Source organism: Tursiops truncatus, chromosome 2, assembly GCF_011762595.2.
Source record: "Tursiops truncatus isolate mTurTru1 chromosome 2, mTurTru1.mat.Y, whole genome shotgun sequence".
In the NCBI taxonomy this organism is placed as follows: Eukaryota; Metazoa; Chordata; class Mammalia; order Artiodactyla; family Delphinidae; genus Tursiops; species Tursiops truncatus.
In genome coordinates this window covers 65,566,488-65,594,259 of record NC_047035.1, presented here as the reverse complement: position 1 = coordinate 65,594,259, position 27,772 = coordinate 65,566,488, and the positions used below count along the sequence as shown (strand labels likewise).

The following is a 27,772-nucleotide window of genomic DNA, read 5'->3' as shown; positions in this document are numbered from 1 at the left end:
GACAAATTAGTCTTTTAAATATGTTAAGACAATTTAGTTTTTTTGCATGTAAGTCTAAGTTTAGCTTTAGTTAGATTCTATTGATTTGCACATGCTTTGGAATAATATTACATGATGTGTGAATATTTTAACTAAAAAAAAATAAAACCGTATGGATCTGAGACCCTTCCCCACTCACTAATTTTTTTTTAAACAATTCCTCCTCTCCTACTGCCTGCTGCTGATTTTAGAAAATAGCTAAAAGATTTTCTTCTCTTTTAACTAAACCTCTTCTGTTTCTAGCTATATATTTATAAAGTCCTCTGAGAATTAGTTTAGCATAATAGCTTGAGATATTCAGTATTTGATATAGGTAGTAGTAATATGAAAAAATCCTCAGTACTCTCCTTATATATTATAAATGGGCATACATATATTATAAATAATGATTTATTAGGTATTCTCTCTTAATTCCTTAGTTTCTCTTCTGGAATATTGAGAAAGACATTATTGTGAAGTTCACGTCATTTTTTTCTACCCTGACATTGTAGCTTTGCTTTTGAATGGACTAGGAGACATATTAATCACATGGCAAAGTTAGTAGTAAGAGCTTGAATTCAATTTGGATTGAGGAGCAAAGATGGAAAATTGTTTAAATCAAATATTAAACCCCTCTACAGAATGTAAAATCTCCTTCCCATGATATGCAGGGACCTTAATTTTAGCTCATGGCTTTTCCTACAATGAAGACTCATCTCTCAGATTATTGTAAATGATCTCAGATGTTTTCTTTTTTGTGGGGGGGGCGCTGTGTTGGGTTTTCATTGCTGCGCGTGGGCTTTCTGTAGTTGCAGCGAACTGGGGCTACTCTTCGTTGCGGTGCGTGGGCTTCTCATTGTGGTGGCTTCTCTTGTTGAGCAGCACAGGCTCTAGAGTGTGTGGGCTTCAGTAGCTGTGGCACGTGGGCTCAGTAGTTGTGGCTCGCCGGCTCTAGAGGACAGGCTCAGTAGTTGTGGCTCGTGGGCTGTAGAGCACAGGCTCAGTAGTTGTGGCGCATGGGCTTAGTTGCTCCACGGCATGTGGGATCTTCCTGGACCAGTGCTCAAACCCGTGTTCCCTGCATTGGCAGGCGGATTCTTAACCACTGTGCCACCAGGAAAGTCCTCACATGGGTGTTTTTTAATGGAAAAAAAACCCTCTCATTGAAGCATGATCCCTTCAATAAAACACTCAACTTTTCAGAGTAAAGCATATCTTACGTTATTCATTACATATAGTATTTTCATTCTGTTTATTTTGTTTTGCTTTATCTTTTTCTGATCTCTGTGTACTATTTTATTTTCCTCTTAAATACCTGACCAAAGTAAAGCAAAAATTAGATACAATAAAGCTTTGTAGCTCCTGTCTCCTACCTGTCACTGGCAGCTTCTGACAGCCAATCATGAAAATTCAAAGTCAAACCATTTAACTCTAAGTCAATGGAAATGAATTTCCAGAGAATAGATATTTATATCATATGAGCAAAAGGCACAGTTGTACAATGACACCAAGGATAAAGATGTAAATATATAATTTTGGTGGCTGTGTGTGTATCATATGTATGTTTTCAGAGTTATGACATAAAATCCTTTTCTATATCTCTACATAACAATATGTAGATTTTAGGTGGGGGGAGAAGGATATACAATGAGAAAGTATACAGTTTAATGTTAACTGGAGCCCTTTTGGTTGGATGAGTGCCAAAGCAACTTTCAAAATATTTCAAAACGGCTGCCAGCATGTAAAGATTTTAACTGAAAGAGTAGAGTAATGAAATCTGAATTACTAATGAGGGAATAAACTTATATTTTGCTTAAGGTCCTTAATGAACATGGAGATAAGAAGATGCAATAAGGAATTTGTCTGTCATGCATGCAAACCGAACTTCCAAATTTTTACATGTAAAGACAAAATACTGAAACAGACTTATCACATACATTCTAAGGTAACCCACTGTGCAAGTCTTCTTTGAGTAGTCTGTTTATTTCTATTTTAGAAAAGAAAGTTTCTGGAGGGCAGGAGCCATATTAATTCTCTTAAATATGGACAGTTGAAAGCTTGGAACTTTGAAGTTGAATGTGCTCATTAAACTCTATTTTAATAATATCAAGTATAATTGAAGTAGCTTAAGCATATCTAGTTTCAAATATCTAACAGCAGACCTCACATCTTCTTTCGAGTGGGATAGGTTTGCCCTTTGGACTTCCAAGAAAAACTTGCCCTCCAAAAAAGAAGAGAAGCAGGATCACATATTTCCAGACCAACTAGTCTGTAAAATAAGTAGTCAATAAAATATAATAGCTGGTCTTTTCTATTCATAGAATCAATATTAAAACAGAATCAATATTAAAACAGAAGAAGGGTGATACTGTCTATAAATGTAACTCGTGGATTGTGCAGAAAATACTCTAAAAGGAAAAATAATTTTCTAAAAATCCTTTTTTTGGCAAAAGAGCATTTTATCTGCCTCTGGCATTGTTTAGCATATGAGGGACTGCCTCTGGATCCACCAGATCTAACCTGAAACATGGCATCCCATATTGGAGTCAAAGTACACATGGAAGAAGCAGCCACTTGCTGGAAACCTCCACCAACTGGTTGACCTAGATATCAAATGCCAGGCACAGGCACCAGCCCACAACGGGCCAATAATTCAGACATGCTATTTTATAGAAATCCACTGTCTGCATATCTGTTCATGTTAAGCCTCATTGGTCAGCCGTTAACTGGGCTTCCTTTGGCCTACAGTACTGCTGGCCTTGACCTATGCAGTCAGAGAAGGAGAACTTTTCCCAACCCCTAGATCATTCCTGACCTGGCTATAATTAGCACAAACTCCCACTTCTTTCTACAGGAAAGCTTGCAGAGCCAAGAGTTGGTATTTGAGATCTCTTCAGACTCAGCCCTGAGGATGAGAGGTGGGGAGGGGAGAGCTCTGAGACCCGAGTCAAACCGCAAGGCCTGGCCTGGCCATATCTGTGACCTGATCCCACCACGGTGTCTTTCCACTTAACCACGTGCCCCTACCCTCGCCGGTTCACTGACTTTGCGTTTGGCCACTTAACAAGTATTAATATCTCTTAATGAAATGCCTTTGAACTAGAAAAAGACCCCTTCCTGGGAAGGAGGCAGTCAGGACCTCAGTTAGATCTTCAACTAACTCGTGGGATCCCTAGCACATGCCACAGATGCTCATTACGATTCTTTTTACGTGCAACATGTGGGGGACGAAGCAGTTTCATATCTCCTGGTATTATCTGCCGTCCAAAGCATTTTCTTTGAGAGGAAAATGGAAACGCAGCTGCGCCGTGGGCCCGGCCAGCCAGAGCTGGGGCTCCCTCCCTCTGGCTCCCTGCGGCTGCCGGGCGCGGGCGGCTTCTCCGGAAACTGACTCGGGTTAGGGGAGCGCAGAGGTTGCTCAGCCAGAGCGGGACGCTGCCGGGGCGCGGACCGGCCTTTGTGCGGCTTGGCTGTTTTCCGGGAGCCACGAGGGTGAAAGGGGACGCCCAGTTCTGCGGCGAGGGTAGGCGTCTGGCCCCCAGACCTTGTGCCGGCACGCCGGGCTGGGCAGTCTCTATCGCTCTCGTCCTCGGCAACTTCTGGCCAATCGGCCCTGCCTCTCTGGGTCCCAGCGGCCGGCTGCGCCCCAGGCTCAAAGGGTTAAGCAGGTGCCTCGTCCGGCGAGGCGCTATTGGCAGAGGGTCGAGCGGCGCGGCCGCGGCCACCACGCTCCGCCGAGCCCAAGGTGGTTTCGCGCGGCGGGCGCGGCGGCCAGTTGTCCCCCAGCTGCCAGGCCCGGGCCTCTGCGCGCGGGGAGAGGAAGAGACGAGAGAGCGAGATGGGGAAACCAACAGGAGCACCAGCCAAGCTTGTTGGGGGCGGTGGCGCGCAAAAGGAGGGGAGCCCGAGCCCCGCGTCGCGTAAGGGCTGCACCGTCCTCCCGGCAACTCAGGTCCAGTGTCGCCACCCGGAAGAAAGAGGGAGGAAGTGGGGCCACTGGGGGTCCTGGGCAGGGGGTAGGGGTAATCATTCACTCCCATTGGCCCCACCCATTATGCAGGCTATAAGGAGTACAAGTTGTCAGTAAAAGGGCGCGCCCAAACCACAGCATCCCTCCTCATCCCCTAAAGAAACACCGATGTAACAATATGGAGAAGTAACTGGAAGACACGAGGAAATAAATGCACGTGTTTTCTCTTTTTGTTTCCCTGGTGGTTGGAATTTGCAGAGTTCGCCCCAGTTGTGGCTGCTAATTTATTCGTTTCGTCGTTCGAAAGGGGCGTATAGAGATGGGTCATCAGGGGCACACCCGAATCCCTCCAGCTGGACCTGCAGTCCCCACCTCACAAGTTTGTCCAAGAGCAACATGCCAGCCCACCAGAAGCTAGGAGAGTCCCTTCTTATAAAGGGAACAAACTCTCCATTGCACAAAAGCGCCTCCCCCCCCACCTTCTCCTTTGCACACCATCCCTCCTCGATAAGCATCAAGTTCTCCAGTAGTCCAACTTGCAGTTGGCAACCCTCGCGCTGCCTAGTGTACAGAAGACGGGCAGAGAGGGGTCCCGGCCCGGAGGGGAGGCTCTGCGCCCCCATTCCTGCACACGCGGGCTAGAGTCCAGGTTACAGGGAGCCGCGGGAGGCGCGAGCCTGCTTGGATGGTGGTTATTTCTCTAGAGAAAAGAGGGGAGAGAGCGCGCCTGTCTTACACTTGGAGTCGGAAGTGCGCGGTGTGTGTGTGCGTGTTTGTGTTGAGGGGGCGGGAAAGAAAGGCACCCTCCGCTGCCCGTCATCCCCTTGCACCAGCCAAGTCCTCTCTAAGCCTCCCGGTGCATCCTTCCTCCGCCACCCCCTCCCCTTCTTCCCTCAGCTGGGCTCGCGCAGCGCAGTCGGAGCAGCCAGTGAGAGCAACATCCTGGAAAGAGGGGGGAGCACCACCGCCCCCCAAAAGGGAAAAAAGGACCCACCCTGACACGTTTTGCTGTTTGCAAGTCCCTCGCACGCCCCCCCCGCACCTCCTCCTTGCGCTTGCGGCCCCCCCAGCCCGCTGCGCGCACATCAAAGCGCCTCTCCGCCGCGCACAGTGGCCGCGGCTCACTAATGGGATTGCAGGCTAGTGCCTGGCTCCGCTGCTGCCGCCGCCGTTGCTCGCGCTGCTGCTGCTGCCGCCGCTGCCCGAGCCCCAGCCCGAGCCCCCGCCAGCCCGAGCCCAGAGCCGCCGCGCCCGGGGGCCGAAGCCGTGGCGATGATCCGAATCTTTCCGGATTTCAGCGTGCAGGTGACGGCCGCGGCAGCCGGCGGGGCGGCCGCGGGGGTGCCGGCCGGCGCGGGCATGGGGAGGGCCGGCGCCGCGGCCAACGGCACCCCGCAGAACGTCCAGGGCATCACCTCCTACCAGCAGCGGTGAGTAGTCCCGCCTGGGCTGGGATAGTGCCCCCGCTCCGGGGTGCTGGGGTGGGACTCACTTTGCCTCCTGTTTTATGCGTTACAACACACATGCACATCGCCAGGGCTCACTTTGCTTGCCCCTCGTTCTACAGATAAGACAGGAAAAAATAATTCACAATTCGGATTGAGAGGCACTCCAGTGTACTGGCGAAGTCAAATCAACCTTTGCCTTCTGCCTGGCCCCAAATCTAGAGTCTCAACCCCGCGTAGCCAAGGAGTTACAGCGAAGTCTGAGGCACAGAACAAGGTGCTTTTGCAAAGTTTGGGATCCTCGTCCCTTTCAGCGGAATTTTCTCAATGCTTCTGCCGGGTGCGGACCCGCGCTGACGGGCGGCCAGGGGGGCAATTGATCACCTGAGGCTGATTGATCATTTGTTTCCAAACAGAATGGGAACAGTTTTCACGTGTAGCCGTACACTTGCAATTCTACATAATAGTGTTATCATGTCACCTGTTACTACAGGGAAATACAGCATGAAATCCGAGTCTCCTCGGCGCTGTTAAGTATTCATCTTAAACGTATTATAATGCAAATGCGTAAGATTCAGAGATGCAAGTTAGGAAGCAAATTTTACAAAGTTAGGTTAGGTGGGAAGAAGGAAGTTTTAAAGTATTTATTGTTTGCATTTCCTCCAAACATTTATGGATTTAAAAAAATATGGTTGTGACATTGAAATAGTAAACATTCTTTGATTCAGTTAGGAAAGAAAGGGGAAAAAAATTACCACCACCACCAACAGCCCTAGAACCCTGAAGTTTTTCCTTAAGGACAACTTGAGATGTTGCAAGATTTTATCAAAAATGTAATCCACAAAAATGTGCTGAGAAATACTAACGATGTAGTATGAAAGGTAAGCTTCCCATTTGTGGGGCTCAGTTTTATAGAAGATGGGAAGAAAAAAAGAACACATGAAAGTGTGAAATTAAATATTTGTGTTTCCCAGATTGCATACGATTAAACATCTGAGAGCTTTGCCAATGGCATTTAACTTAAAATATACACAATGCATAATTCAAATAACAGCTCCTATTCTTACCTTGTATTTCAAACTTCATTGATTTGAGAACCTTTGATTTGAACCAACAGTGTTTAAACTGAAAAGGTTAAGATAATCTATCACTGCCATATTTTGTGCCTTCTAACCAGTGGCTCAGCAACCAGAGCAGGTTTTGCATAACACACCGAATGTTTTCCAAGTTGATGGCCAGTATTGCAGATATTCTGTAGAAGACTTCATTATATGCTCTGAGTATTGTCAGAAGTTTAAAACAAAGAGTCTTGAAAATAAGTCAAAAAGAGGCTATTCCTTGTCAAAGAGATTTTTAAATTATTTTAGTCTTGTTTTACTTCAGTGATTACAATAACCTTTAATACAAAAGATCTGGGAATCTTTCAAACATAAAGGACCAGGAAAGAATTAGATTTTTCCTTTTCATGGTTCAGGTATGGTTTTATGGGTTTTTTTTTTTTTTGTCACTTATAAAACATTTAAATGACAATAGAATCCAGTGATCACTTTGACTAGGAAGTGCAGGCAATAGTCACAATAGTGTGATCTCTGAAGTAGGGAGTCAAGGGTCAGAAGTGTCAGATGGCCTTTGGATGATTTCAGGGACCTCCAGGGAACTTCAACTAACCCTTAAGATATGGATTGGGCGTAAGAGGTAGTCATGAACTTTCAGCCTTTATGTTTACTCTCTGAGTGTTGGTGTCTTTCATCATAAAGATCTTCCCAGGGCCAATTTCCCTGCAAGTCAGGAGCATGCAGGGGTAATCCTCCATGGTCCCGCACTCAAACGCCGAAAGCTGTACCGATGCTTCCACCTTCATCTTTGAATTTGGGCCACTTTTTCAAGTCTGAATCCCACTGCAGTTCTAAAGTCTAAAGCTTTAAAAATAATCAACTCTAAACTCTAGCCTTTGGGATGTATTGTTCCCTTCTTCTCTTTTTATGTTCTGTCATATTGACAGAAGAGAAGGTGCTAGTTGTGAAAAATGTAGCTCTTGGTTTCGTTACTCAGATATGATGACACCTGTTACTGCCTTTAATTTTAGTTAATTTGGGGACAGGGGAGCGAGTCATGTGGGGCAAGAAGATTATTGGCAGGGTCTGAGTCACAAGTCCCCTGTCCTCTGGAATTTTATTGGGAATGTGGGCCACCTACTTGTTAGGCTGAAGGGGCTGTGAAGGGCAGACTTAGTTTCCACCTCAAGACCTGGATCTGTCAGAGTGAATGGCGACAACATTCCCCCCTGCCAAAATTTGTTTTTGCATTAACTTATTTTGGGGAGTCTAATGAGGGAGTGACAGGGGTGGAGGGTTTTCAAGCAAAGAGTGGCCTGTTGGAAGAACACAAGCTTCTCTCATTTGTCATCTTTGGGTAGAAATGCCCTAAGCTGGCCGTCCTGGAGCCAAAACTTCCAGCAGGCAACTTTTTCCCCTCCCTTCCAGCCCCTGTCTATCTTGTACTCAACGCTCTCCACTTCATTTTTCAATCACTCTCATCTTCTCCTACCTGTAGAGTGTACTCCAAAGACAACTCAAACACCATCATGCAGATTAAACACGTCTGTCACGAAAAACACTTATGTTTCCAAGTTTCTAACTCTCAGCCCCACTGTACTGGAATGGTAGAACTGAATGGGACCCCTTTGCAGGTCTATATTTTCTTAAGTTTAAAGTAAAATGCAAAGCCTCTCATAGGATTGATGTTTTTCGTCCGGCTCTTTCATTTATTCAAAGTGGGAATGCTTTAAGAGTCCTTTCTACTTTCCTGGGTGACACATGACTGACCCAAGTCTCTGCCTAAAAAGCTGCCCACACCCAGCTGAGCGGTTTAGTGGAGAAAACGCTCTGACCAGGGGCTCCCCAGGCAATAGGATTCCAGCACTGGCCCTGCACTGAGTGGCCCTTTCCCTAGGCCTCGCTGAGCTGTAAAATAAGGAGGCGACTGGGCTGGATCCCCGAGGCCCGCAGTCCGGTCGGGTCTCAGGTCCTATAAGCCAAGTCGAGAGAAGCGTTTTATCTAACTGCGTTTAAACTCCTGGGAATTCACGTGTGAACCCCGGGGTCTGCAGACTTGCAAGTGCGTGAATAATGCAGCTGCTCCGGCTTTGCAACGCTGCTGAGAGCGCTCGAGCCACAAGGTGCCTGTACTGCCGCTGCACTCGCTCACGGGGCGCTCGGGGCCGCTCCGCCCGGACACCCCCACGCGCTGTCCCCGGAGGCGCCCCCCGGACGCCGTCCTGTGAAGCCCGCTCCCGTGGCCTCCCAGCTCCTCTCTCTGTTTCTTTCCTCCTGGCCGCGATACTCCAGAGAAGGGAAGTGTTCGAAACTGCAACTGAGTGGCGTTGTTGCGCCGGCAGCGGAGCTTCCCAGTCCCCGAACGCGAGAGAGAGAGAGAGAGAGAGAGAGAGAGAGAGAGGGCGAGAGAGAGAGCGAGAGCGAGAGCGAGAGCAAGCGAGAGAGAGCGAGCGAGAGAGCGAGAGAGAGCGAGAGAGAGCGCGATCGAGAGAGAGACGGAGGGAGAGAGAGAGACAGAGAGAGAGGGAGAGAGAGAGAGATGGAGAGAGGGAGAGGGAGGGGGAAGACACGGAGGGAGAGAGACGGAAGGAGAGGGGGAGAGAGAGGGGGGGAGAGAGGGAGAGAGAGAGAAGAGGAGAGGGAGAGAGAAAGGGGGGTGTCTGTGTGCGAGAGAGCGCTCTGGAGCAAAGCAGCTGGAAAATGCCCAGAAATACTTTCACAGCGGTCAAGCTGGAAACCCCCTGCGCGTCCTCCCCGTCCCCGCCCCTCCCGACCTAGGTCCCCCACGCCCCCCGCCGGGAGGGTGTGTACCCCACCTGCCACCGGGCCAGCTCTGAGTGGCGGTGGTGGGGTGACTGCGGGGGGTGTGGCGGCGCGCGAGGCGAGAACCCGGAGGCGGCGGGGCCCTGGGCCTGGCTGCCCGCGGGGCCGCGCGGCCGCCTCCCCCCCCCGCGCCGCCGCCTCCCCCTCCTCCGCCGCCGCCGCCGGTCGCCTGTCTCCGCGCTGGGCATGTCTCGGGAGCCGGAGCGGCCCGGGCCGCGGGGGCTCTGCGGCGCATGGACGGCGGCGGCGCCCGGAGAGCAGGGGGAGGAGAAGGCGCAAGCGGCGGAGGAGGCGGCGACCTGCGGCGAGAGGCACCGGCGGCGCGAGGGGACGGCCGGCCGCCGGCGAGGCTCCGGCCCCACTACTTTTCCGTAGCCTCCCGGCCTCAGCAGCACGGCCACCGCCGCCGCCGCCGCCGCCGCCGCCACGGCCAAGGCCACGGCCGCCGCCCGCCTGGCCGCCGCTGAGCGCCGCGCACGCCCGCACTCACTCCCGCCACCCCACGCACACGCACAACCCCCTCCCGCCCTCCCCACGCCCCCCGCCCCAGGAGGGGGGAGAGAGGCAAAAAGTAAGAGAGGAAAAAAAATAGCAGGAAGATGGCGCCCACCAAGCCCAGCTTTCAGCAGGATCCTTCCAGGCGAGAACGGTAACACTTTTCTGTTTATTGAACCTGCCGCCGGGGCGGCTGCTGCTGCTGCCGCTGCCGCTGCCGCCGCCGCCGCCGCCGCCGCCAAGGTGGCGGGGCCCGCTCCGCAGCCCGCCTCTTGGGCCGCGAGCCCGCGGGGACCTGGTCGGCGGGCTGGCGGCTCCGCGCTCGCTCGCGGTCCCCGCGCGCATTGTCCGCCCGCGGCGGCTGCGGCAGCGGCGGCGGCGCCAGGCTCTCCGAGCGGTCGCACCTCCTCGGCTCGGCGAATGAAGTGACTCGCTGACAGAAAAAAAAAGAAAAAAAAAAAAGAAAGAATGAAAAAGCAAAAAAGAAAAGAAAAAGAAAGAGAAACAAACAGAAAAGAAGGGGCTGCTGTGTGAGTGGGAGCAGCGGAGCGGGTGGGGGGGCCGGGGGATCCCCGGGGCCGCCGCAGGTCCCTTGGCAGCTGCTCTCTAGGAAGGAATGAGGCTGGGGAGGGGGAGGGAAGGCAGGCGAGAAGGGGGAGGAGGAGAGGAGAGGAGGAGGAGGCCGGGGGCGGGGAGCGCGGAGCTTGCGCCAGGCCCGGACGGTGTCGCCGAGGGACTGTCTCCGCGCGGAGCAGCTAGGCCGGGCCGGGCGGAGAGAGGCGCGCGGCCGCCGCCTCCCTGCCGCCCAGGCTGCGTCCCCAGCCTCGGCAACTTGTGGGTCTCCTGCTTTGCCCTCTGTTCTCCTCTCCTGCCCTCCTCTCCACTCCCTTGCCCCCCACAGAAAATAAGGAAAAGAAAGAAGAAACTCCTTCAATCCAAATCAGCAAGCCAACAGCGAGATCCAAAATGTGCCAACAGTTGGAGCATCTCTGCCCCGTTAGTTACTGTTTGGGGATCTGTGTTTAAAAAAGTTCCTGGTGAGAATTGCCTAGCCAGGCAAGGAGCTCAGCCGAGCATGTCTGTTTGAAGTTAGTTAAACCAAAGCCAAAGGGAAAGGGAGTTTGTATTCAAAATTTCCTTAACCGTCCTACGTGGATGGCATTGTTAGATTTCGGAGTAACTAAGCACCCCTCCGCCCCACGTGGTTTTCCCTCTTGCTGTCCACCCAGCCTACTTTGTTTGGAATCCTATTTGCTATTAATTGGCAGCGTTAATGACGTTAATTGCATATAGCATATTGGTTTGAGCAAAGTGAATATCTCTCTCTGTCTCCAAGGAGAAAATGCTCAGTAGGAAGTATGAAATGTTACCCATTGAATCGTGAGGAAAACAAATGCGGTTAGATATATGCACCCCCTGTCCCCCCCACTCCCGCCCCCAAGCAGCGATGTTTACTTTCCTCACAGGCTTAAGTGAACTTGAAAAGAAGATGAGGGCAGTCCGCAGTAGCAAGACTTAATTATTATTACGTGGGTAGTTTTATTTTTGGTACAACGTAGCATTTAACCTATAGTTTACATCAAGAGGCGGTAGGGAGATATTATTAAACAAGCTATTCCTTTAAAAAGCTTCAGTTGCACTGTTGCTTGTTTCCTCCATACAGTAGGGACCGCAGAATTGTCAGGATTAAGGAAATAATTTTAAGTTGGTACTTAAGTGACTCATTCTAAACTCTAGCTAATTTCTATATAAATCATGTACCTGAGAATAAATCATACACAGTCCAGTTTTTAAAGATGTTAAAAGTGAGTAGCATTAACTATCTGACAACTCAAAAGCTAAAACGAACATTTAGTCTTAGTGTTTTATGAGAATTCACGTATTAAGTACTTTACTCTTGTAGGTAGAAAAATTATGTCTCAGAGCATCGTGCAAGGCTTTTAATAATTACTTCTTATTTAACATGATGATGAATACTTTTTGAAATCAGAAGTTTGTAATTGATTTCCTCCGTTCTTTCCTTCCTCTTTGCCTCCTTCATCCCCAGTTCTGCTGGTAGTAAGTGTATTTACTGGGATGGCCCCAGTAATCTCTCTAGCAGAGGCCTATTTGTGTGCCATTTTGGGAATTTCTCTGAGATGGGAATCTTGAAGATAGAATTAATTTCTAGAGGAAACTTCATAGCCTGTGCATGAGCGCGTTCTTTATCACCTGTCTCCATTTGGCATTCGAAGAAGGTAAATCAAAGTGCGCGATTTGTTATTCTGCTCCACTTGAGAGCTGAACTAAATAACACTTGGTCTGAAATTCTGATTGAAGTTGTAGGAGGATATACTGTATTTAATTTAATGCCCTTTAATAGCATCTTCTTGTTCAGCTCGGAAGCTGTCATTTTAAAGGTTGGATCTGAGAAGGTTTAACCTGTAGGGAGAGGGAGTAGTACTAAGGAGGTAGGGGCAGAAGGAGCGATATAGAGGAAAGGAAGGAAGGACTTATAAAACTAAATGTTTTCAAACAGTAATAACCACAAACTTGGCCCGTTATCCAAACAGTTGTTTTATGCCCCAAGGGTTCACTTTGTTATTAGGGTTTTAAATGTTCTTAACACTTTAAGTGTAAACATTACACATGTTAGTTGATTTGGTTTTGTAATGAGAAATGGGAAGTCAGATGGTTGGTTCAGGAGGGGTGTTTTTCATAGTTACTTGCTTCAGCTAAGTAGTCATTTTACCTTTGTGTGCACTTTGTGCCTGAACTTACTGGTTAGTAGTATGATTTCTCTGTAACGGTTGAACACAAATATGTTTATAAGAGATGGCTTTCTGTGGACATGCTTCAAGTGATCTCGCTTTTCCTTAAAAAATGGTTTCCAAATCATTGATTTCATAAAGGCATTTACGGACACTATTCTTTACTGCTTTTCAAATATACCAGTAATCAAAAACTTGAAAAAATACATCTTTTGAATTGTCTTGTTGTTTATTTATGACATATCTGACCTGAGTTTAAGAATACAGTACAAAAGTCATTTCCTTCTAATAATGTTTACAGAGTAAATTTTGGAAAGAGAAGCTTTTTCTTGATAATGTCTTACGTTATTATTTAGTATTCCTTAAATTTCTCTGACTCATACACACAAAGTGTCTCTTTGGAGCCTGAAAGAACAAGTTGAAAACCTTGTGCATTTAAACAAAACAAAAAACAAAACAAAACTCCAATAGGCTGCAAATTATATAGCACTACCACAGAGTGTTTCCACTATGTGGATGTATAACCGAGAAAATTAGACAGAAGTGTCAGGCATGCGATATGCCCATGCTGGCTTTGCAAAGCATATTCCATTTGCACAGGGCTTTTGGTTTAAAAAGTGAAGGTGGTGGTGGAGACTTTTTTGGAGGTATTTCTTCCTACAGTGTAAGCTTAAACAGAGTGATAAATAATGATGTGCGTTGTCTAACACTTGCTTATATATAAATAGCTCCACAAGATTGCTTAAATGATAATCGAAAATATGAAATAGGATGGCCTTCATATCACAAGGCCAAGGGTCTACAAATGGATAAACTGAAATAATGAAATATTTCCAAGGCAACAGACTGTCAACAAGAACTGTAATGCATGGGCATATCATAGAACCACCAGAGAGGATATTAGATTGTATAGCTCTGGAGCCAGGAGTTATAATGACCTTCATTACGTAGGACCCTCCCACATTACAACATCCTTTCATATTTCCAATTTCTGATTTATAAATTGAGAGACACAAAGCTACTTCAAATCTGTAATATGCCAATTACTAGATTTGATTTGTTACAATGAGCAAACTCGAATCCAAGATTATTTGATGCTTTTGGTTTTAAAAAAAAAAAGTTACATGAGTTAATTTTTAGCACCTAGTGGTATTATGAGTAAAGTTTTAGTCCCTGTGTCTTTAAAATATTCTTAAAAATATGACTTATTTTTGATTAAAAGTTATGGGGAATTAATGTCTTGTTCAGCAATGAATTGGTAAGAATTATATTGCAATTTAAATATAATCTACACATTGTAACAGCTTGATATTTTTGGCAATATGAAGTTTGAGTTTTCCCCAGAATTCTTCTACACAATGGTTGCCCCTACCTACAATAGATCTATTTTATGGGAATGCCAGAATTTCCATGAACCCCTCAACTCTTCTGGCCTGGCCCACTGGCATGTTAAAATTACATCTGTTTGAAACTGGACCTGATGTCCAGGGTCCCCTGCTCTGTGGTGAGGTTTTCTATGATGGTGTATCTGTACTGTATATGCTTTTGTAAAGCAGAACTTTTGCGGGAGGATTTAGGCAGTTTAGCTTTTATTTAGTTATTTTTTAAGCTGTTGAGCTTTAAATTTTGTGGGGTATTTGCAGGGGATATGTCACAGAGATTTCTGAATCATTCCTGGTGATGTTTTTCTCTGTAAACTTCCTTAAGTGCTTTATTATTATTACTAATGACCCTTAGATAGTCTATTTTTCTTTTCCTATTTTTTCCTGCAATTCTAGTGATTCTCTTTCCTATGCAGAATGCCACTCACTAAATTTAAAGAAAATTAAGCACACGTGAGAGCATAACTAGCCCCTCCCCTGTTATGTTTACATGGCTACTTTTTCTATATTATAGCGTTTCATCTCTTGAATTAACTTTTAAAAAATTCTGCATTGCTGTTGGCTTAGAATCTAACTTCAAGTGCTTTATCAACATTTCTTAATTGCATACAATGGGTAAGGCTGAAACCTAGTGTAAGGGTTAGTATGTTGAAAATTTTAGTTCATTTGATTAAATATTAATTTTAAAATTTAAATGCTTCCAAAGTTGCTCATAATGGAATATGTGAAACTTTAAATATTTAAATCTATACTATGATTAGCTAAGAACTTCCTGAATTTATGCGAAAATTCAGTTATGTTTGCTTTGCATTTAATGTTAGTATTTTCACAGTAAACAGTGCCTGTTTTTTTTGTTTGTTTGTTTGTTTGTTTTTATTTCCTCATTGGGCAGTGTAATAAACCAACTGTAACTGAATGATATTTTTTACTGCGCTGGGCCCCATTAGTGTGAATAGGATGTTTGCACTAGTAAGTTTGATAGAACTGTACATAGAATAATTTGTAGTAATATTAATAATAGTACAGTGCATAAGCAGGACATGGCTTAGTAAGAGGAAGGTGACTGCTACTATATCTGAAATTACTAGGGCAGTGACAAGATTAAACAACACTTGAAGTTGTCTGTATACATGTCTAAAGTGTAATGTTTTGGTGAATTAATTGGAATACTTGTGATCTCGTGTACAAAATCGTGAGAGGCAAGATGAAAATCGCACATTACTGTTGTCCAAACTGCTCATGGGCCCCGACTATAATTATTGATCGGTTTTTTCATTCAGCTTTATTTATCCAACCTCTGCAATGGACCATCATGACTTGTGTGGGGGATGGTGGTGAGCAATACACCCTGTAAGAGCAGTTGCTCTAGTTATAGACTTGTCTTTATATTGGATATGTGAAATATTATCAAGGGCCAGAAAACACCCTTTTCTGGAAGAGTAGGAAGTACAGAATTCATAGACCTATAAATAAGACTCCTTATCTACTTTGACTTCTGTTAGCTTAGTGTTCTGCGGGGACAGGTATTCAGCCTGTAAAATATTGTAAGTAATGACTATAAAATGATTAGAGATTCTTGGGAGAAAGAAAGAAAAGATGCTATATAATGTAAATGAAATGATAGCAAAAAATTTTAAAGATCTTTGATGGGATTTTAAAATGAAAATAGATCACATATGATCATAATAAAGATTTATTGGACATTACATGTTTCAGGCCCTGTGTTAAATACTTTGTAGTAATTTTCTCATTGGTTTCTCCACTGCCCTACAAGGGAAGTGCTAATATCCCCATTTATGGATGAGAAAACAGAGGCTTACTGTTCCCAAAGAAGGTGGTAGAGTTAGAGATTGAAATCAGGTTTGTCTCTAGAAATGTACCTTAACTGCAGGGTGGAGGGGCCTACATTTTTGGATTTTCTAGAGTCGGGGATTTCTGAGCCGATGCCAGAAAGTTCCTATGGCAGAAAGACTGTGTGGGCTGTGAGTAGTGAACTAGGTCTCTGCTTCTTAGTCCTTCCTCAGATGTTTGGAGAAGTTCAGAAATACCGTGTTTATAAAGTTAGAGGAAGAATCAAGAAATTATTCTCACTCTACCTTTTAACATTCTGGTAGTTTTGTGGGCAAGCTCCACAGCTGTCTGTACTTTGGGGCAGACTTTTTACTGAATGGTTTCAGAAGAATCAGTTTGCCATGTACGTAGGCCTCTTTGGTCTTAGACTGTGAAGTATTCAGTGACTTCTTCCGCCCGTGTTATTCTTGCCTCAGAGTGTGCCACAGTTTAATCTAAAGATTACAGTTGAGATGTTTTTATTTTGGGATAGTTTTGCCACTGAATGGGTAGAAACAACCTCATAGGCTTTCTGAATAACACACTCTAGTTCCTGTATTTCTGGATGTTGTCTTCTGAGATATATAAGGACTCTTGTATATCTCAAAAGTTGGCCTCTTGCCAAATTATCTGGCATTATAATAATGACAGCAAGCATTTATATAGCACTGTGTACCAGGTACTGTTCTAAGGGCTTTACGTATATTAATTAACTCATTTAATTAAAAACATGTTAAAAATGGACCACAATAAATACACAAGTGATAAGTTATCGTTACTGAGTTCCCCCCACCCTCCTCCCAGAAGCTCACACACTTGCCGCATCTTCAAGAAGGGAAAGTCTTGGTAACATTTTAATTCCTCTAATGCCAGGGATCACAGAGGTTGGTCTGGTGTGTAACAGTTCTTTGACAAAAGCTATACTTCAGGAAACTTTGTAGCATCTGACTCTATCACTGCTCATTGTAGAATGTATGCTAGATTTGAGGTAATAGACAAGCATGCCACATTTATCTTCCCGTTTTTAGATCTAATACTGTCAACCAAATAGCTTCCTTAAAAAAAAATGTATAGTAGGAATTTCAGGGCTTGAAAGGACTAGATAAGCAGCGCTTGAGTATTTGTGGTTGAAAGCTAAGTATTTTGTTTGTGTAACAATTAAATATTCACTTTTACATTCAGAAAATTTCTTGTTTACATAAAGAATAGGTTGCCTTGTGAAATGTTGGAAAGGGCTCATTTAGAGAGATGTTTTGCTAAAATATGGAAGATAAAAAGCAACAGTCAATAGGAAGTATAAGTGAAAAATAGGCTACAAAATTTCAAACAGCATTCAGATCATCTTAAAAGAAATTGTATCTGATTACAGTATTTTATTATCATCGGTATGCTAATGCAGAATTAAACAGCTCTGACTTGGGTACCGAGGTTATATATAACATTAAAACTTAAATATTTATCACATATTTTGGAAAGTAGTGCCACATAGCATTTTAAGACCACTTTATGGAATCACAGGTCATTTCTGTAATATCTGATTACTTCTGATAGACTGGGGCTTTCTTCATTTGTAAGATTTATTTTAAAAATTTTATTATAAAGAAAAGTGTAATAGTGGGTTAAGGGTCATCTTTAGTGAATATAGCTGAAATCAGTTATCCTCCCCCCCCCACAACTATGAATTCCTTTCTGCTATTGTAACACTGCAGGAAAGGGTACTAGTTCTAAACTTCATTCAGAAGCACTTTACTCATAAAGACTGCAGTATTTTGGTAGGTGCAAGTGGAATGATTGAAACTGTTTGCAGAACCTCTCTCTCTGGTCCTAGAAAAAGGAGATATCAATGAATAAGGATATTTTAGTAGCTAATATGTATTACACTGATTGAGGGAGCATTTTTCCCTACAAAAATAATTCATTCCTCAAAATCTATTTCTTAAAAACATATCCATTCTATTCGTATATATGAATGGGATGATTTTTATTTATTGTAGGAGATTTCTTTATGTTGTATACATGATTTATATATAAGCCAAACATATATTTATATATAGTCTTTACAGTGTAACATATATAAAATATAAACCAGATATACCATGTTTGTATAGATCTACCTGAAATGAGAAAATGTTACAAAGGTATCTTGAACATATTATAAATGTCTTACTTTAGATCAAGTTAAATTTAAATTTATGCAGTGGATTGGTGACTTTTTTGTTTTCCTAATGGTTTAAGGAAAAGTAGGCTCATCATTTTTTTTTGCACATTTTTATTGTTCTGTGTAAATGTAATTTGTTAATCCTGTGAAATTTGTCATAGATAAATTTGCTTGGATTATCTTGTCACCACCGTATCTGCATTCTTTTGTTCATTGCTTATTCATAATTTAACAGTCTGGCAGTGAGCCTTTTTGGGATGCTCACAAAAGATATATGACCTCTACCAGCTGCTACTATAACCTGCAGAATGCACAGCAAGACATTAGAAACGTGAGGATTCCTCTACTGATTAAAGTGCTCTTCATTTAAACAGTCTGTTCATAAGAATCTCAGGAATCTCTTGCTACCAGCAGTTTTGATTTTTTTTCTTCCTAACAAAATTAGTTCTAACAATTGAATCTTCATTTGGTATGAATATTTCAGATTATCCAAAAGAAGTTAATTCCTTGAATGCTGTTTCTTCTTTATAACTAACTACTTAAATGTTTTACATTTGGGGGTATTAAAGTTATTCAGAAATGGTTTTATTGGACAAGAAAAAATGGAGAGTGGAGTAAATATCTCACATCCTAATCTTAGAAGAAATGGTTGGATTAATCCTACTTGAATCCAAGCACTTTACAGTTCATACTGTAAACATCCCATGTTATGTAGTATGGAGCTGACATTAAAAATAGAATGTAACTTGACGTGTAACCACATCTTTACGTTTTCATTATTCTGAATTAGTTTAACATATGAATTTATTCTCATCAACCCCACCCCCACCCCACCACCTCTCTCAAGAAATCAGCAGATCAGTTTATGAGTAATGGCTAGTTTTGCCTCTCTTCTGTGCAGGCATATGATTACAGTTCAAAATAATTCATTGCTAATCCATGCAGTATTGGTTCATCTCCATCACTCTGTTCTGTGATTAGAGCCTCAGGCCTGCTGCCTTGCTTTCTGCCCCGATTTTCTTTAACTGCAACCCTTGTTTTAATATAGTTCTGTAGTCACCACTCTCCTGCTCTCCCCTCTCCATTCCTCATATATATCGATTGCAGTAGATTAATATTTATTTGAAGCTATTTTTCAGGCTTTGTGAAAAATGTATTCATTTCTTACTGTGAATCTTCACCTAAAGGGAAAATGGAGAGGGAAGATGTAGGACTCAGGTATGCAACTCTTCTTATAGAGTAAAGCTATTGCTTTTACCAATCTTCATTCTCTGCTTTGGTCAATGTTTGTTCTTTATACAATCAGGAAGTTGAGTTTCCTTGAGAAAAATTTTAGGCAGATTAAGCTACAATGTTGACAGTTTATCTCTAGTTTGTAACAGTTCTAAAATGGCTTTCTGTATTTTGGAAGTACATACTGCAGTCACCACAATATACATTGATCAGCTTGCATTTTCAGGCAGGGACACAAAGCTATCATTTTCCTTAACATCAAAATTTGCCAATTTTACCAGAAGGTCATCTAACAGATTTTTAAAAGACTTTGTTTCAGATCTTAGTAGTCCTGTGTTCCTTTTAATAATTACTTTCGTCTCATTGTAGCTGTGTGTTTGAAAGTGTAGGTCAATGAGGATGATTGCATTCAGAATTTCATGATCTGTGTAGTGGAACAAATTGAAAGCAAAGCCTGTATCAATCACTGTGAAGGGAGGGTTAATTGTTACCGCTTCTCAAGCCTCTGGACAGATAAACCAGTAATGAAATACTTATTGCTCTGATATGTGAATGCTGAAGGATGAAACAATGGAAACAGAAGCAGTCTTCAGAGATAACCAAAAAGGCAAAGAAAAAAGAATAAACTGGATGAAAGTATAGAACTCTGTATTGCATTAACTCTCTTAAAAGTAATATTGTTTTTAGCCTCCTACCCATCTTTTTTTCTGGCAGGTTAGGGCAGTATCATATATCAGGTTGCTAAAGCCAAATAAGAATATAAATGGAAAACTCTCTTTGTGTAAAAAAAGAAAAAAAAAGGAAGTGTAGTTCTATGCTTTATATGAATTGCGTATATTTTATAAAAATAATGTTTGAATTACTATTTAAGGTTTTCTGTTTTTAAAAATTAGTGATGCTACATATGTTACATTTGTTAAATATTATACATGTATAAATGGGTTAAATTCTTATACATGTATAAATGGCTTAAATTAAAGGATTGTTTTATCTTTGAAGAGATTTTGGAATTATCGGTCATTATAGACCAAAGCATAGAGGAAGTTGTGAAATACATAAAGAAATAATAAAATAAGAATTAGTGTTGCCAAGAAATCATGAGATAAGAGTAAACACATTTAACCATTTCTTCCATATAAACTTAACATTTAAACATCTGTTGGTTACTTATATGTTGAAATATATGCAAAATATTTAGCCAAATTGAAGTCTTAGGCCCATGACAATCATCTCAACACAGTGGGTAGTTCTGAAAATTAATGAGAATGATAATACTGTAAAGACTGTTCCAGAGTTTGCCCAAATTCATTATCTAAGACTCTTGTTAAGAACATCTCAAAGAATTTTAACCAGGAAAATATATTAATGGTTCAAAAGCATTTTCAAAACCCTGAATTATAAAAGTATAATGGAATTATATATGCAAGAGTTATAGTTAGCAACAGAGATAGCAGAAGGTATTATGAAGGCATATTTTTCCATAACCTGTACTGCTCTTGCACATGGTTTCATCCAAGGGTTTAATCTCATACATTATTTTTTTGTTTTTAGGACAAAGAATTGGGATCATTTAAAAAATAAAATGGGGGAATTCCCTGGTGGTCCAATGGTTGGGACTCTGCAGTTTCTCTGCCGAGGGCCCGGGTTCCATCCCTGGTCAGGGAACTACGATCTCACAAGCCACGTGGATGGCCAAAATAAAAAAATAAAATGTTTTTTTCCTCCGTTAATGTAGGGAAGCCTATATCATAAAAAGTTAAATATATCTTTTAGCAGTCACTTCATATTTGATACAAACAACTACTAACAAGATAGAACATTCTTAGCAAAAAGAAAGAACTGTCTTACACCTTTGTATTTATCTTCAGAAGGTTAAGAACTTCCCAAGGCCCGTTTCTGCATAGTATTGATGTGGCTGTAGAGCAACTTAAACAAATGATTTGGGGCATAGCACTTTATATGACAGTAGCACCATCCCCTAGTTAATGTGGTTTTGTATATTGTAAAAGATAACTGTAATAAGAATGCTATAACATCCCTGGATCAGGATATTTAAACTGCTATTCAAATATGCTAGGACGTAAGTCAGTAGAGAGCCCTAAAAGTCAAGCTGTGCAAAGGGCTGTCAGTTTCTGTGTACAATAAAGGGCAGGCAAAAAGCAGGAAGAGTTCCATTACTCAACAATAAATGTGTTCTTAAGCTTAAGACAGGAGCCCATGGATATATCGAGATTGTCATGGCAATACATTATGAATTACCGTTGGCTGCTTGCTTGTTGGGTTCCAGTAGAACAGCAGGTCATGGCATAAGTCCTGGTCACCAGTGTCAGTCTTTCATTATCTTTGTAGGAAGTTGTACTTTACATAGGTCCTTTAACCGTTTACAGCCTCTGTTTCTTTATTTGTATACTGAGTTGCTAACATTTCCTTCCAGCTACAAAATTATGTGACTACATGATTTGAATTGCATGACTATATGATACAAAGTAACGAGTTGAAGTATTTGTGGATGTTTTTTCTGATGGTATTAACACTTACATATATTCTTTATTTATAAAACTATTAAAGTTTTTAGATCAAATGTGATGCTTGTCAAGCAGGTTTCAATCAATAAAATATAGGATACCTAAGTATTTTTCTTTTATGAAAACATCTTTGACAGGAAACTTCTTATTGCAGGAATGTCCAGAGGGACATTGCAGAGGAAGCAATAGGCTATATTAAGTTATATTTTAAAGTGACATATTATGCACATGACTCAATGTAACACTGAAGAAAAACATCAAAAGTGTTCAGAGATAAATACATTTGTTGGTTAAATTCAATCAAGACAGTAGAACAACTCTGGAAATATTTGAAAACCAGATGATATACCATAAAGAAGGAAGTTAATGTAATATTTGATGGACAGGTGAGTGCTTAGGGGAATAACTAATCTCTGAAAATTTTGTGTGTTCCTAAAACATTTATAAAAGAATAAATTTCTGTAGTGAGATATATGCCTAAACTACAACAATTATTTATTTCTTTTTAACCTTGTTTTTCAAAGGAGCTTTCTTCTAATTCCTCTCCCTTACTTGTAAAGTTGAACTGACTTAGTGTTTGTAGTGTAGACAGATTTAAATATTTATGATTGGATAAGATTTCTTGCTTCTAATAGGCTAATGACTTTTTAAATAGATGTATCGTCACTTATTTATTGTTTTCTTTGATTAATGATATGAATAGATACTGCAAGGAGGTAATTAACTTTTTTTCCTAATTTCTATATATATGCAGATTATCTAAATCTGTATTCTATATATTATCTGTAGATTAAGAGTATTTTATCCCCTAAACCTATTTTATACTTGTCAGTGATAATTTAACACCACTGATCAAAATATTTTCCCTAAAAGCACTCTATTCCTCAAAAGGTAATTTTCCATTTTTTACTGTGGAAACACTTCGGAAAAGAAAAAAGCAGGATATGGTATAGACTGGACTTCTGTAACTCCTGTCTCTCCCTTTCACTCATCAAAACCGTTTTTCCAAAGCTGATTTTGGCTAGCTGTTAGGAGATAATATGAATAGAACAATTTATAGTTAGGAATAAAGCTTATTTTCATTTTTAAAATGAACCAATAATAATAAACAAATTTTTAATTAATAGAACACAGAGAATCTTTAGTGTGTTCTTGCCTGTCTCTCCATATCACACGTATATACCCCTTCCCAAGAGATACATTAGTCAGCACTTTGAAATACCTCTTCCGAAAATTTAACATCTCATCGTGACATTGTTTTAGAAATAATGTGTTAATTTTCTCACATTATTGAGTGTAAAAATGGATAAATGTCATGAGCTGGGTTAAATACATGTAATGTACATATTTTCCTTGGTAACCATTTTCTTTTTCTGTCTAGTTAAAAGTCTCTCACTGTGGTAAAGAGCTAGCACCAAGAGAAGAGATTTAGATTTGGGTGGTATATTGTGACACCAAGGTTGGAAGTGTCCACTCAGTGCTGAAATAGAATTTAAATGTGGAATTTATAGATGGCTATAGTGTTCTTTGTAGAAAGGAGTCTGCGGCAGATGTTTAGATTTGGGTTGAACCAAACCACAATAGACTTAGCCAGATCCATCCCATTCCCACTTCTTCTGAAGTTCATTTACCAAGTCTTGTTCCAAGGGCAAACATTACCATCTAGCTATATTTTGCTGTTACTCGCTTGTTAGCAGCATTTGCGCTATACATGGTCAAAAAGACTTTTGATAGGCCCTGATTGAGTGTGGCCTCTCCTAACTTAAGCGGGAATCTTTAACCCATGGTCCACGTTATAGCAGTAGGTGAATGGGCTTCAGAGGATCCAAGAATCTCCTGAAATGGCATATTCATAACATTTTCATCAGTTACACACGGGAGTATATTTTCCCTGAAAACCTGTCTCAAGAATTTTGAAGAGTCTGAGACTTTATCCTACTTGCAAGCTAATGGCCTGCTACAGTTTAATGGATGCTGGTAGAAGATGCAAAACCCCTGATTCAGAGATGAAGAAAAGTTTAATACAGCGTTAGCAATAGCCAGGGTATCAACATCTAGTTCTGTGAGCCCCAGTTCCTACAGGATGATACAAAGAAGACTAGATAATACCTGCACATGCAGTAGCTTGGGTTATAAGAAGAACTCCGATCTTAGGGAACCTAAACCTTTTAGAGATGTCTCCCCTTTCCTATGAAGGGAGGAATGCTAGCTCTATCCTCCAAGGCTGTTCTCCATACAAACAAACATTAATAGATAGTTTGGAGCAAGGGACGGTTGGTACCTTGCCTACAAGATGTGCAGAAAATGCAAGAAAACTCATGGAGACTTGTCTCTCAACAATACGAATCACTATTATGGGGATTTTTATAGAAGGGATGAGAGGATCTAGTGCTGAAATAGTCCTATAGTTTAGAGATTCTTTGAGCTTAATGCAAAACGAAGTCAATGATTTGGAGAGAAAATGACCAAGGATCCAAATATGTAATCTTTCCAAAATTGCATATGATGCAGTATCTGAAGCTTATGTAGGTTTAGTTGATTCGGTAGTGGATGGATCCTTACGATGTTAATACATTCATATTCTCATGACATATTATATCACAGTAGATATCTGTCCTATTTTGTAAGCATGCTCTCTTCCTGGTTTCCTCTATTTATCCATAAATTTTAACTTGCTGAGAGTTCACATCGTGCCTTTGCATTATATCGTTTAAGTTTCTCTGTCACACAATAAGATAGGCTTTGCCAATATCTCCAGTTTATAGATAAGGTCACAGTTAGTGAGGATTTGAAACTGGGCTCAAACCTTAGTTTGTGTTGACTTAGTATATGGTAGAGATGACATCCTTTTACCATACTAGCTTCCTTCTGACTCTTGTGGATTTATTTTCTGTTTTCAATCTTTATTCTGGGGCTTCTCCATTTTCTCACATCACCTTCCTTCATCATAATGTTTTTCCCTTTTCTGTACCACCCCACATGGATCCAACTGATGATATAGGTCCCATCTTATATATCGCCTTTAATACATTCCATTGACTTGTAGGTATTGAGTCTTTTTGCATCCCCAAATTATACTAGATCATAACCTTTCTTATCTTCTGATTTCATGGTAACTATCTCTGTAAAGCTAATGATTACAATTGCAACATAAACAGATCAGCCAAAAGTTTGCAGATCATACCTGGCATTATGCTAAGGTATTACATTAAAGACTGTTATGAGAAGATTATGATCTTATTTAGCAAGTTATAATCTGTAGTTCTATTTCCTGCATGGTTTTTATAACATTCAAATGTGAATAGATTTACATTTTGTGAGTTATGGTGGCATGGGTCATAATATATTCCCGTCTTTTGCATAGCATGGCACTTTTCTATATACCATAGTTTGTTGATGTATCTCACTTAAAAGCCTTGCTTAAAATAACCTGTGGCTTCTAGTTAATTCAGATCCAGCTATAAATTAGGAGTTTACCTCCAATCAGTGCCCAATGACTTGGCACTTCGCTTTCTCCCTTTCTAGTGTTTTAGCCCAGTTTTTATCCCAATAGGATTTAACAATACCATTCTAACATAATTTAATGCAAATTCATTATCAGTATATGGTCTAACTAATGAGACCACTCAGATCCAAATATTCTCTATTGGATACATTCCCTAGTCATTCTCTGCAATGGGGATTTTTTTTTAAACATCTTTATTGGAGTATAATTCCTTTACACTGGTGTGTTAGTTTCTGCTTTATAACAAAGTGAATCAGCTAAACATATATATATATCCCCAAATGTCCTCCCTCTTGTGTCTCCCTCCCATCCTCCCTATCCCACCCCTCTAGGTGGTCACAAAGCACCGAGCTGATCTCCCTGTGCTATGTGGCTGCTTCCCACTAGCTATCTATTTTACATTTGGTAGTGTATATATGTCCATGCCACTCTCTCACTTCGTCCCAGCTTACCCTTCCCCGTCCCCCTGTCCTCAAGTCCATCCTCTACATCTGTGTCTTTTTTCCTGTCCTGCCCCTTGGTTCTTCAGAACCATTTTTTTTTCTAGATTCAATATATATGTGTTAGCGTACGGTATTTGTTTTTCTCTCTGACTTACTTCACTCTGTATGACAGACTCTAGGTCCATCCACCTCACTACAAATAACTCAATTTCGGGTTTTTTTTTATGGCTGAGTAATATTCCATTGTATATATGTGCCACATCTTCTTTATCCATATAAATGCCAATCAAATATCTGGAGATCATGCTAAAATATCAAACTGGAAGGTGCTCTTGAGGATGTGCCAGTGGGACATAGAGATTGTCTACCTGTTGGCAAGCAAGTCATAATTCATCATCAGAATCTGTTGTTAAAATTCTAAGTATTCATAACCAGAATAGAGTACTGTTAACCAAAATAATGGATGATAAAGAAATAAGTTATAGTTTCTTCTGTACTTGTCTTTCTGTGTAGATTGTGACCTCTCTGGAAGGGAAGAAATTATTCTCCTTCATTTTGCATGCCCAGTGGTGAAACACATTCCTGGAACAGAGCTAGGGAATGAAGTAATGAATGAATTTTAGTTCTAATTATGCCTATTTCGTATTTGTGTTTCATTCCAAAAGTCCTCCTTATCTGTCAGAAATCTACAAACACCCTTTGCATACTGCATGACCACTGATCTAAAAAATAAATTATTAGGGAAAATTAAACATTTTATAATTATAAAATTTTTACCAATGCTTAGAAATTTCTAGTGCATTCTGGGTTTCAGAGCTGAATTATTTACATTATCTGTTCTAGATTCCCTGAAGAGTATACTCCTGTAACTCTATAGAGAATAGTCTTAGGTTCAAGATGTGTCAGGACTCTCTATTAAGCAGAGGACCAAGAAAATCAGTTAGAACCAAATATGCCATTGATAGTTTCTTTACCTCCAAATGATAGCACCAAATGGATGAATTCTGAAGCAATGGAATATTTCCAATTAGAATCATATTAAACCTATTTGATAGTCAATTATAGTTCTATAAAATTTGAATTTCATTAATTCTATATTTCACAAAATTGTACCTATAATAATTTAAGTTGATTAGACTAAAATTAAAAAATTCAATCTTGTAAAATAGAACAGATGACAAAGAGAGCTGACAATTTTCCAGGCATCTCTTCTCTAGTAGCACAGTTCGTCCATCACATGGCCATGTGTACATAGTACCTACAGCAAGAATCTTTGCACAGAAAATCACATATAAGGATACAGTGAAAAAACCATGATTAATTTAGCTTTTTACCATGATTGATTAATAGTGGTGAAGGTTGTTACTTTCATTCAAACCAGTAGAGGGATAAAATTTGATAAACTTGCTTGAACTTAATATATATAAAGAAATGAAATAATTAATGACTCTAGGGAAAGAATGGATCAGTAGTTCAAATATACTTATTCCTTTCTCTCTTTACTCTGAACATTGCTCACTTTCTCCAAAGTTTATTATCTGTAGTCACTAAATTTTGTCTTCAGTGCTTATCAGGCATATTCAGATATATTGATGTATATCTTGAATAATTTTAGGAATAAAATTTAGCTAGAAATTTATTAATGTATGCATAAAGAAGCACATCTAATTCCCTGGAACCAAAATAACATCTGATACGTTGATGTATACACCTAAATATGTCCATACACACACACACACACACACACACACACACACACACACGATACACATGGCAACAGAGCTCTGCCCTATGACACAGTTAGAAATTCTATTCAGTGTTAATAATGAAAACTCAATCTAATGGGCAAAAGCTTTCTATTTGCCCGATGAGAGCACTGAGTTCCAGAAACGGATATAATGATGCATGGCTATTTGGTCTGGTGCCCCAGTGTGATGATGATTTGATTTATTTTGTCTGGATCTACTCTGGCTTCCCAACTCCAGATAAAAGTGGTCTTCTATATCCAATGTCTATTTAGGAAGATTGCTCTCTTTCTGAAAAACACAGACCATCTCCGGACTGTGCTTTTCCACCTGGAAAATTTGAGCAACTACACATATGTCTTACAGTTTTAATAATAATATGTTAACAATTACTG

The 27,772-nt window shown here is 41.2% G+C and overlaps 1 protein-coding gene across 2 annotated transcripts in view; it reads left to right on the top strand.

Moving 5' to 3' along the window:
• The first annotated feature begins 4,944 nt into the window (after window positions 1-4,944).
• NPAS3 (neuronal PAS domain protein 3) overlaps window positions 4,945-27,772 on the top strand; it is an 870,093-nt gene continuing 847,265 nt past the window's right edge. For both annotated transcript variants that reach the window (XM_073800563.1, XM_073800562.1), the window contains exon 1: window positions 4,945-5,418. In XM_073800563.1, the coding sequence (XP_073656664.1) occupies window positions 5,261-5,418 (158 nt within the window). In that variant the 5' untranslated portion in view covers window positions 4,945-5,260. The remainder of the gene's footprint in view (window positions 5,419-27,772) is intronic.